Source organism: Magnolia sinica, chromosome 4 (assembly GCF_029962835.1).
Source record: "Magnolia sinica isolate HGM2019 chromosome 4, MsV1, whole genome shotgun sequence".
Classification (NCBI taxonomy): domain Eukaryota; kingdom Viridiplantae; phylum Streptophyta; class Magnoliopsida; order Magnoliales; family Magnoliaceae; genus Magnolia; species Magnolia sinica.
This window is the reverse complement of record NC_080576.1, coordinates 108,909,294-108,922,167: the sequence shown is the minus strand read 5'-3', so window position 1 is coordinate 108,922,167 and position 12,874 is coordinate 108,909,294. Positions and strand designations below refer to the sequence as shown.

General features: G+C 40.5%; 1 protein-coding gene across 1 annotated transcript; it reads left to right on the top strand.

Annotated features, from left to right (window-relative positions):
- The first annotated feature begins 9,631 nt into the window (after window positions 1-9,631).
- On the top strand, window positions 9,632-12,781 carry LOC131243751 (pentatricopeptide repeat-containing protein At1g08070, chloroplastic-like). Its single transcript, XM_058243301.1, has one exon. The coding sequence runs from the start codon at window positions 9,883-9,885 to the stop codon at window positions 11,899-11,901; it is 2,019 nt and encodes a 672-aa protein (XP_058099284.1). The 5' UTR covers window positions 9,632-9,882; the 3' UTR covers window positions 11,902-12,781.
- The last annotated feature ends 93 nt before the right edge of the window (window positions 12,782-12,874 follow it).

Below are 12,874 nucleotides of genomic sequence, written 5' to 3'. Positions count from 1 at the left end.
GTCTCGGATGGGCCACAAACACGGGTTCATATAACAATCTATTTTTTTGTGGGAACTAATCTCACTGTCCACTTCCATGTGACCCACCTGAGTTTGGGATAAGCCTCATTTAACCTTATATCTTCTCTTGGCCAGGCCAAGATGATAAACGGAGTAGATTTATGTCATCATTAGTGGGACTCTCCATATCTTAAAAATATTAAAAATGAATAAAAATAAAAAATTATAACATCCACACGCCGACTAAATCATTTCCTCCATTCTTCCTTCCTTTTCGTACAGTAATGGACGCAAAACCCTCCCACTAAATGAAACCGTCCATTCAAAACCTATATTATATTTTTTTATATATATATATATATATATATATATATATATATATATATATATATATATATATATATATATATATAATTTTAAAAAAAGAGAAAGGGACGAAGAAAACAATCAAATCAAAATAGAGAGGGGAAAGAGAGAGCTCTATTAATCAAGAGAGAGAGATTAAGCGAGGCTGGATCATTAGACTTTTAAGATAAATGATTTTATCCTAAAGTTTATCTTTTTCAGTTATTTATTATGCTTATTTAATCCAAAATTTTGATAAGAATATTATTGTCAATTGATTATTATGTAGGGAATCCTACTTATTTATGAATTTTTATATTTTTAATATTTAATGTTGAAATAAATTATATATATATAATAAAATAAATTTACAGAATAAAATAAATAATTTATCCAAGTTTATATTTAAATTTATTTATTCTTAATTTTTTTTTTGTTAAAATTAAAAATTAAATATGAATTAGTCCGGAATTTTTTTAAAAATTAATTAATATGAAAGTAAATTATTAAAAATAAATTAAATTCAAATTATTTTATGAATTTAATTAAATTAGTAAATTTGAATTAATTTTAAAAATATTTTTAATTAATGAGCATGTTAGTTATTAAATTTAACCGTTTAATTAATCCGAGAGAGATATATATAGAATTCAATTTAAAACATACACCAAAAATTTAAATTCTAATAATAATATTGATATTAATAGTATCCAAAGTCCAAATTAATAACTTCCTTAAACTTATTAAATTTATATATATAATAAATAATAATAAATTCTTGAATTTAGATTTAAAATAATTAGATAAAAAATTTTAAAATAGATTAACTTAAATTATTAATAAGTTAATTGCATTGTTAATGTTATATTATATAAATCAGTGTAATATGTTTGTTCTGTAAAAATTAAAATCTAAATTTTAATTCTAAAATTTTAAAGAGTTGATTAAATTAAATTTAAATGAATTTAAGTTTAAGAAATTTTTAAAATTTTGAAATTGAAACTAAAATTTCTTGTACATTATTTCACAGAAATTTCTAAATTAAATAATAGTAAAATAATATTTTTTTAAGTATTTGAATTATTAAAGTTCCAACAATTTTTAAATCTAAATTTATTAATTATAATTATATTATTGATATTTGATTGTGAAATAATTATTCAACTTACATGTATGTCTACCATGCATTGAACATCAATTTTAATATGTTGGATGTAACGTAAGCAAGTAGGGTAACCATGTCTCTTTGATGAAAGACTCTAAATTAGTAAGTAGGGCAATCGTATCCCTTTAGTGAGAGACCCTAAAGCCAGCAACGAGGGCAATCGTGTCCATTGAGTGAAAGGCCCTAGAACCCACTAGATCCTTTGGAGTCTCCTTTTGTATATGGCGTATGAGTACAATTGTGTGCGCGGACATACGTCAAAGGTACAACTGGAGCAGTAGTCTGACCAGTTAACGTATAAATGGGTCAATCACCATGAGATATCAGTGCGTGGGCATTAATGCAACGTGACCATCCACTTAGACACGGTATTGTAAGAAATGACATAAATATTATGAGTATTCATGGAAATATCACATGCATTGCATTTTCACAATTCTATTGTTAAATTTCATTATCTGTATTATATTTTCCTTCATTATTATAAAATTGATATTGTAACATCCTCGATTTTCACTGTTTTGGATTTTCAAAATTCCGTTAATTTTTTTATCTAATTAACTTATAATGTTACTTATTAACCATTAACACTCAATGTTAGTGTATACAAGGGTGGTACCAGTAAAGAACCGCACCAGTCTAATTAATCAGCCGTAGGAAGCCAATTAATCCGCCCGATCACTTGAACATCAGGTGTAGTGTAACGTCCCACCCAATCAGAACAGTGTCCTGAGGCGTTCCACGTAAGATTTGCCACAGGACCGTTCGTTTAAGCCACTCGTAGTGAGGTATCACAAATAAATTAGACCAAGATTAGCCCAATTGAATAGGTCAGACGGATCCTGATAGAACCTGGTGCAGGCCTCCAAGCCAGATGGCCGTTAACACCTAGCGACAGCCCGTGCAGACTATACCGTGACACAGGAAGGTCAGAAAATTATAAAAATTTAGGAGAGCATAGATCTCACTGGGCTTGGGGACCATCGCGGACCACGGACCCAATGGACACCTATAAGTGGAATCTGGCACTTGCCAGATGCGCCCCACCAATGCCATAATTGAAATCTGACATGTGTAAATAAAACTGAAATGTAAGACATTTCAGCCATCAGATTTCTTTAAAAATTATGATGAGGGTGTAATGTATTTTTCTACGCCCGTTCACAAACTCTGGGACCCGATCGTGGAACGGTGACCGTTGATCACAAATTAGACCCGTGCGACCAAACCCCATATCCGATCGACCCCAAATTTTGCATGGCCCTTCAACGGGCCATGGAGCACTTATCCTATAAGTTTCATGGCCAGAGGACCACCAGAAATGCTCTAATTTTCTAAACAAGATCTAGATCGCTCATTGGTGGGCCACTAGTTCCAAAACTATAAAATAATGTCCGTCTTGCTGGGCTCGACGTTCATCGCGGGAGTCAGACTTGGGTAGTGTCCAGAACCGCTCAACTTGAGCCAAAGGACGAGTGATGAGAAGTGCAAATACCCTAAAGAAAGGAATTGGAACTTAAGTGAATTGAGTCATCCACTCTTATGCAAAGTTGAGGATTTCGGACCGTCGGTTTGCGACCAAACTTCACACGTGGAGTAAGGATATTTCCCTGCTCATATCCGTATAGTCGTGGCCCCGATCGACCATCGGTGACCGTTGAACAGATTTCTAATCATATCTGTCAATCGGCGCATCCAAATGGCGGGCCGATCATGTTCATACGTAAATCATCATTAGGGCTAACTATCCTGCGGTGTATATCAATATATATACCCTATAGTGGGCCCTAGATCTTGAAAAGACCCTCCCATAGGTCTAGTATAGTGAAAACCCAACGCTTGAGGCCATTTTCACCAAATCTGGCATTATAAAAGGGCCTCATTTGGGCTCTCTCTCTCTCCCCATACGATTTTGCCCTAGAGAAGGAAAGAGAGAAGAGAGAAAAAGGAGAAGAGAAAGAGGAGAAAGGAGGAGAAAGAGAGAGGAAGAAGAGAGTGAAGGAGGGTGTTGTTGATGGTGGGGCCCAAGGAAGCTCAACCTTGCAACTCTCTACCCTTTCTCCAAGGAAATCCCTCTACCACAACCACACATTCGCTCCGTTGATCGTCTAGATAAAATCCCTCACCCATTTTTCTTGAAATCCATGTATTGAGGAGAGATTAGCATGGATTCTAACATACGAATGCTTGCTTTAGGGATTCCGGCCATTCAACCCCAAAAATCCCCGCTCCTAGGTCGTTCCCAAGCCTCCAACGAATTCGAAGGTGCGGACTATTACTCCTAGGTGGCCTAGCACCAATTTCAATATGAGTTTAATGATTTTGATTGCTTGGTTGATGCATTTGGAGGATATAGAGAATACCTAGGAATTTATGTTTATTTAGAGTGGTATGTAATTGTATGTTTTATTTGATTTCCTCACATGATGTTGTTCTTGCTTCTTACATGACTTGGTGAAATTTGATGATCACTTGTTGATGTCTTGTTGGATTTGCTCATATGTTGATGCCCTATAGTATGCGTGCCTTGTTAATTCCCGTGTAATTTGTTTCCATGAGTTGTAGGAAGTGAGCAACTTCCTCACCAACACACACAACACACATGCACCATTGCTCACAAATTGTGTTAGCTTGCTTATTAGAAGAATTTGAATTATATGTTGAGGTGTAAGAACATGATGATGATTTTGCTAATTGATAACCCCGTCCGTTGACATGTTGTGGACCACCATCCAAACCCTAGGGTTGGTCAAGAAAACAAGGAGAGTTAAGGCGGTCCCGTTAGTAGGACCGCCTTGAGGCTAAACCCATGGATTTGAGCGAGTACGTGTGGGCGACAGTAGTCAGACTACATGGGTTGCTTACACCCGATGTCGTTCCGCTATGCACTTGCCTGGGTTCGTGCGGTCTAGCCTACTATCTGACCAACCTTTATTGTTAACCCTGTTTGGTTACACTTGTATGAAACCTGGGACACCCTACAATCGTTGTAGCTCATCAATAACCTACTTAAAATTGGTCCACAGCCTCGTGAGCAGGGCATTGTGGAATGGGACACTGTGTCCGAGCTGTCGGCCTACGTTGGGGTACCGCGCTCCCCGTAGTGATCCCGAGCGATTCCTTTCTCTTGGCACTCCTCATGTGCTTGAAGTCGAGGATAAGGAACCCGACGGGATCACGGACCGCGGGGCCTCGGCCTCACGCATTGGGGGGTCTTGGCCTCGCAACCTGCTTAGGGCGTTGATACGTGGGGTGTACCAGAATCCCCAATCTGCTGGATGAATGGACCTAATTAATAACTCGGCTAACACGATCGCATTGCATCGCACTAGTTAGGGTGGCGACTCGGCAGTCGAGGTCGCATTGAGGGAGTGTTGGCATTGACGATCGTTAGATGGTATCGTACGAGGGAGCATTGTGGTGAGGGCATGCATCATGTCATGCTGCATACATGCGCATTAATAAGATTTCTTAGACGTATGTGATTATCTGTTTTCATTAAGATCATATTATAATTAATGCCTGTGATAACTTAAGATTAATAGCACCAGAGTTGATCACTCACTCACTCTCGGGACGGTGTTTTAAAACACCAACTGGACTCTATTCATAGATGCAAGTGACTCGAGACTGGAGGAGCCTGGTGAGGAGAGCTTCGAGGAGGAGGACGAGCTTTCCTACTTCCGTTGATGGATGGTTCAAATGGAAGGCCAGAAACAATTTTCTAACCATCGGCTTAGTTTTTTTCCTTTTTGGAGTTACTATTCTTTTGCGATTTTATTGGGTAGCATCTTATGCGACCCATGTATTCCTTTGGTCATGTATATATATATATATATATTTGTATTCGGTCCCTTTCATTATATATATATATATATATTTGTATTCGGTCCCTTTCATTTCAAGTAGACTTGTGTGGATGTACTTCATGTTCCAGAAGATTCAAGCTGCGCATTTAGATTGGATCGCATATTAATGAAAATTGGCTATAAGTGACCGGAACTCGGGAGTCGAGTATATGCACGACCCCTAACGTGGACGGGCGTCGGCGACCGGCCGCGCTGCCAGTCATCGTCGTCATCGTCGATGGCGTCGGGGACGTAGGGTTCCGGCGACGCCTCGCGATCGGACGGAGCGTCGGGATCCATGAGAAGCTCGCCATCTTCGTCGCGGTATCTGAGAAGAAGATCCAAAGATGAGAGAGAATCAGAAAACCTAGCTTTGAAAAGGGGAGAGAGAAATTAGGGCAGAGATTTCCCTGGAGCTGACATTTACACCCCTCCTGTTTGAAAAAACCATCCTTTTTCCGCTTCCGGTGATCTGATACTACCAAAAGTAGATACGGAATGGTGGGAATTTGCAAAAGAAAATTGGGTGTAAATATCAATTCCCGTTTCTGAGGGAGAGAGGGTGGAGATCGAAGAACTTACGGATCGTTTTCATATCCCATGGCTGTGAGAGAGAGAGAGAGCCCTAGAAACAGAATGGAAGAGAAGGGGATGAGGATGGGGATATCGAGGGAATTAGGATGAGATTTGAGGGTATTATAGGAAGAAGGAAAAAAAAAAAACTATGATCGAGAGAGAGGGCGAGAGGAGAATTCGTTCGTTTTGCCTCCGTCGCGATTCAGAATCCAGCGTGTGTCGACGCCCACTGCACCCACGTGCTAGTAGTCCGATGATCAGAACCATCCATGTTTTTGAAGCCTACGCTACAAGTACTGCCATGAGAAAATTTTACTGAACGCATGACAAAGACCATCATTCTCGTAGATGAATTTAGAACTATAAAACATTTTTAATGGCTCGGATTCAAAAATAAAATCAAAGGTTAAAATCATAAGTAAATAGTAATTATGGGATAATAGATCATGTGGTAAATTCGTTGGGTTCAATCGAGATATGGGCTCCAGTGAGCGGCGATGCAGGCAGGGTCGTAAGTCGCGACGCAGACAAAACGTACTTCCCAGTAGGTACGGAAGTGGTTTTCGTACTGAGTAAAATCCATCGGATCCACCGTGATTTATGTATTATATCCATTCCGTCCATCCATTTTGATGGATGATTCGAGGGTTTGAGCTCAGAAATAAAGCATATCTAATGTTAAAACCACATAAAACAATGTGAATTGAACATCTACCATTGAAGCTTTCCTGCAGGGGCACATGAGTTTTTATCAAGCTTACATTTGTGTTTTCCCTCCCTTTCATGTTTTTTTTTAGATGTAGTGGATGACAAATAAGCATCATTGTGAGGGGTAATAAAGTTTCAACGGCAGAAATCATTATTACCCCCTTTTCCAGTGGTACAGTCCCCCGCTCTCTTGTATATAAAAGCACCTGTGCTTTTGTATATAAACCCTCACGGCCTCTTTGAGAGCGTGGATTTGAATCCCTTGGAATCGGAACCCAAATCCCTCTTGTTGTGTCCTTATGTTTAGAATCCAATTTAATTCAAAGGTGACTATATATATTTTTTGACACAATGGTTGTAATAAGCCTGCTGAAATATATACTTTGCCAAAAAGAATTATGAAATCTCAAGTCTTGGATGGGCCTTAGACACAAGTTCATGTTCAAGTTTCAACTCCCGATCAAGGGTTCAAGTACCCATAGGTGATGAAATTCCACTAGTGTGAGTGGGTGGGGGTGTGTGTGCGTGTGTAAAAAAGAAGTCCAAGTGACTAACCAATTAATTTTAACCATTGATTTACATTGACAATGTTTGGAAGGTGTTGATCATTGTATTAAAGTAATTATAGTGTTTCAATTGATGATTTAATTATTTTAAGATATCATTAGTGGGCTACGTGTCCAATAAAATAATAGTCTAGTAATACACATGTTACACATGTAGTTATGGGAATGATTTTAGATATAATTTAAGGGCTCACCTCCAATTTAAAATCCCCTCAAATCCCCCTAAATCTATGGTGCCAAATAACCCCTTAAAATTATCTAGAAAAATGGATGGACGGCGTCGATAAACCACTTACATTCACGGTGGGCCCAACATAGCTTAACTCATCACACAATCTAATTTCGTAGGTGAGGAGGCTAATTCCTCTAACGTGGGGTAACAATATAACGTGCCAAAAATTCACCCGTGCATCAGGTATACCATTTATTGTTCAACATTGATGCAAAAACTCAGGCTGATCTAGTACTCAACTCAATTTAAATTTATAAAAAAAAAAAGCTGTGAATTCTCGTGGGATGGCCCACCTTATCTTTTGAATGCTGGATTTCTTGAGTAATCCTTTCATCGTGATGAAGCAAACCAGCTGAATGGATGACAGGACACAAACAATCACAGTGGGCCTTGCGTAAAACTAACGATGGACGTCCCATCCAAACAATTTCCCTTAACACCACCATGATTTTTTGATACCCGAGTAAACATGCGTCAGCATACCTGATAAGAGAACGGGTACGAGACGCGGATTAGCTCCTGACAGGTTGATTAGCGAGACTCAGACTCTCCACTGAAGTGACGTCACCTTGTCATGTGGGTCTCATTGTGATTTATGTGTTGTATCAACACCATCCATCTATTTGGAGAGATCATTTTAATCTAAAGACTGAGGCAGATCGAAAGCTTGAGTGGACCCCACCACAGAAAATAGTAGGGAGAGTGATGTCCACCATTGAAACCTTCCTAAGGTACATAATGATGTTTATTTGAGATCCGACCTTTTCATAAATTAATGCATATATTAAATAAGGAAAAACGCAAATATCAGCTTGATCGAAAACTTTTGTGGCCTTTAGAAGTTTTGAATAGTGGACATTACTCTTTCTACTATTTTCTGTGGTGGGATCTACCCGTGCTCTGGATCTAATTCATTATTTGGCTCATTCCTTAAAATGATTTCTCCAAATAGATGGACGGTGTGGATAGAAACATACATCATGGTGAGACGCACATACCCAGGTGAGGTGACTTCGGCGGGGAGAGTCGCTACTTAGCCTGTCTGTATCTAATCCGCATCCAGTGCTTAGCGGGCGTTAGCTATCCGCGTGTATTTTTTATGTCTAGGCCGCCGTCCATGCGATGAGTTCTCAGGATCATTAAAAATTATTATAAAAAAATCCAAATCTAAGGTAGAACATGTCAATAAAAGCAACGATGAATAATCATTAAAAACTTTTTATGAACTGCAAAGGTTTCAGATCAACCTGATCTTTCCATTTTTCATTGATCCAAATCTTATTGAAATTATTAACAGTCTGGATTACAAATAAACAATATAAAAACCTAAAGATGTGTCCTTTGAATTTATTTTTTTATGGTGAGGCACTCAATTACCATTGTTTCTCGTAGCATGGTTCACTTGAAATTTGGATTTGCATAGTTTTTGTAATAATGTCTTTAAATTAATTGGAAAAATGAATGGACAACATGATATAAAACACGTTCATCAAGGTGGACCCCATTAGCCGAAATATATATATTTTAACCTTCCATTGGATGTCCTTATTAAGAAATAGAGTGGGAAACTCGCAGCACAGGTGACAATATGACACGCGTGGTAGAGCCCTCCCCAGCATCAACCATAGATTCAGAAGCCTGGCGTTTCTGGCCGCGGTTTGGCTAGTGACCCAAACACCCGCCAGCTAGCAGGTTTCAAATCTATGTGCCCCGGCCATGATGTATGTCACCTGGTTTGGCTGTCCATCCATATTTTTACAAATCTCAAGTGATCCACACTACATGAAAGCAATGGTATTTGAATATGCAGCATTAAAAACTTTCTAAAATATCGATGCGGATTGCGTCCTACCCCCGCGTCTCTAGCCCGGAACGGGCAGTTCTGTGGGCGGGCTAAGTGCGATGCATCTGTTTATCCACTCCGTCCATCTCTTCTCTCATGTCAATTTAAGCTATCTTCACAAAAATGAGTTAAATCCAACGCTCAAGTGGACCACACCAAATAATAAGCTTGGATGCATTAAATGCACAAGACATTAAACGACAGTTGCATTAAATGTAAGAATCATACGTGTTGTGGTCGATTTAAACGTTGAATATTCCTCGTATTTGTATATATAGCCTAAAATAACCTGAGAAAAGGGATCGACGTCATGGATAAACAGACACATCACGGTGGCCCGCACACAGAGTTTGTGACACCAGCTACCGGGATGGTGTTAGGGTCACTAGCCAAATATCGTCAACACGCCACGTTTAACTGTCCATTTTCCTCGCACACATGACCCACCAGATATATGGACCATCCTGATTTTTGGGCAAGGACGTGGTCACGGCGAATCCCTGTACGGAACGGCCCCGATTATCACACGTGTGCCACTTCGGCGGATGTGACGCAAGAGGCTAAAATAACAGCACCAAGGTAAAACATACCACTTTCGCATGCAAAAGCAGTTGGCTCTCTCCCTTCCAAACGTTCTCCAAAAAACCAGAACCCTCAAAGACTTAAAGACACTTCATGCGCACATTATCACAACCGGGCTCCAACAGAGCAGCTTCGCTATCGGCAACCTGGTTGCGCACTGTGCCACCGCCTTCGGTAACATGAGCTACGCATACCAGATGTTCGATCAAATGCTTGAACCAAACTCGTTCGTCTGGAACACTGTAATTAGAGGATTCCAGCAAAATCAAGAACCAAAGAAGGCACTTCTCTTCTTCGATTCGATGCGGACCCGAACCGTCCCGCCCGATCGCTTCACCTTTCCTTTCGTTATCAAGGCTTGCACGGATTTGAAGGATCGATGGAAGGGGCTATGCATTCATGGGCAATTGTTCAAGACCTACATTGAATCTGATGTTTTCGTCGCGACGAGTTTGATCGAGTTTTATGTCGGTTTAGAGGATATGAGGATCGCACGACGGGTGTTTGATGAAATGCCTCTGAAAGATGTTGTGTCTTGGACTGTTACCATATGTGGGTATGTGAACGTCTGCAGTGATATGGAGGCTGCCCATCAACTGTTTGACGAAATGCCTGTGAAGGATCTTGTAGTGTGCAATACTATGATTGGTGGGTATCTGAAAATTGGGAATATGGGAGTTGCTACAGAACTTTTTGACAGGGTACCCAAGAAAGATTTACTGATGTATAACACTATGCTAGGTGGATACGTGAAAAATGGTGAAATCGAATACATGTTACACTTGTTCGATGAAATGCCCGAGAGAGATGTGGTGACTTGGAATACTGCTATTGGTGGGCTTGTGCAGAATAGGAGAGTTAACAAGGCGATAGAGCTGTTCCACCGGATGCAACTAAAGAATGTGAGGCCAAATGAGGTCACGGTCATTACCGTTCTTTCTGGTTGTGCCCAAGTTGGAGCTTTAGATATTGGGAGATGGGTACATTCTTATATAGATAGAAGTAAGTTTGGTCAGGATGTCATGGTGGGCACGGCCTTAGTAGACATGTATTCAAAATGTGGATCTCTGGAGATTGCACAACATGTATTCGATCAAATGTCGAATAGAGATTTCACTGCTTGGAATGCGATGATCATGGGATTTTCAATGAACGGTCAGAGTAAGAAGGCCTTAGAATTTTTCCATCGGATGCGAGGTGAGGGCATCGCTCCGAATGAAGTGACAATGGTGGGAGTGTTGTGTGCATGCACCCATGCTGGACTAGTAGATGAAGGGAGGAGATGTTTCAATGCCATGCATGAAGAGCTTGGCATAACACCCAAGATTGAGCACTACGGATGCATGGTTGATCTTCTCGGCCGTGCTGGATTACTGAAGGAAGCTTACGAGTTCATTGAAGACATGCCCATCACACCGCACACAGGTGTTTGGGGGGCCTTACTTGGTGCCTGTAAGATCCACAGCAATGTCGAGCTGGCCGAGGTTGCGATCAAACACTTGATTGAGTTGGATCTTGAAGATGGCGGGTACTTGGCGATCATGTCTAATATATACGCCAATGCTGGTAGATGGGACGATGTGGCTAAGGTGAGGGACTTGATGAGGGAGAAAGGCATCGATAAAACTCGTGGGTGCAGTTCCATCACAGTGAATGGTGAGGTCCATGAGTTCGGAGCAACGGACAAGCTCCACCCTCGATCGAAAGAGGTCTACGAGATGATAACTGAGATCTCAAAGCAATTGAGGACGGCCGGCCATGTGGCCAGCGTGACTGAGGTTTTCTTCGATGTGGAAGAGGAAGAAAAGGAGAACGCATTGCATTTTCACAGTGAGAAGCTGGCCGTTGCATTTGGACTCATCAGTACTGATGAAGGGTGCACGCTTCGGATCGTCAAGAACCTGAGGATCTGCAACGATTGCCATTCTGCAATGAAGCTTATTTCGCAGATTTTCAGTAGAGAGATTGTGGTCAGGGATCGCAGCCGCTTCCACCATTTTAAGGGTGGATCATGTTCTTGTGGGGATTACTGGTGACTCTTCATAGCCGTTAGAAGTTGGCAATTCCCGTACAAATTCAATTTAGCATTGCAAATGAAGGGCGTAGGGAAATTGCGATTGCTTTGTGTTGGGCGTTGGCAATGGCGGATGTGAGATAACCATGGTTAAAAGACTCGGTAACTCGGCATGACTTGTTGGGCCCTGAGTTGAGTCGCAACTCAGCCAAGTCAGGGGGTGATTGAGGGGCTCCTTGTGGTTTCCAACCAGATCAGGTCTGACTGAGTGTGAGTCGACTCAGACAAGTTGCATCAGACACATCTAAGTCTTAAAACAATGGAGATAAAGATGAACCGTCAATATCCTATCCGATGACCCGAGCCCTGTTAAATGTGGAGCCTTGATTGTCATGGCCCACTTTCAGATTGATAGGGCTCATCTTGAAGGTGATTTGAGGCATGGCCCATGGCATGGTGAGGCCACTAGATGAATGGCTTTATATACTCAAATCATGGCCCACTTGTTACATTTGCCAGGATCGAACATAAGAAAATGACTCGTCTTTCTGTCGAGTTTCCTCATCAGATTGTGAAGAACTTGAAGATTTGTTGCAATGGTCTTGCTCTGAATCTCATTTGGAGGTTTTCCAATCGATGCTTGATGATGGCTTCCAAGCTACGCCATTGATTCATCAATCTGCAACTCATGGGTACCGATCATGCAGAATTATAAATCTAGACCATCCATCTCGCCCATCCCAATTTTCAATGGCCACCGCACTACAGTCACATTGATTAGATGATTGTAAGCCATGTAGGGCTCCACCTTGGATTATCTATTTAGTGACTTGTAACACAAATATCTGTAACTTGAAGATCCAAAGATTTTTATAAGAATCAACTGGTGTGATTTTGGTGAATGATTGGAATGGGATGAATGAAAGGTCGAGATTAAATGAATTGCGTTTTCCACGGTGAGCAATGCACCTTGATATGGTATATATGAGTTGTCC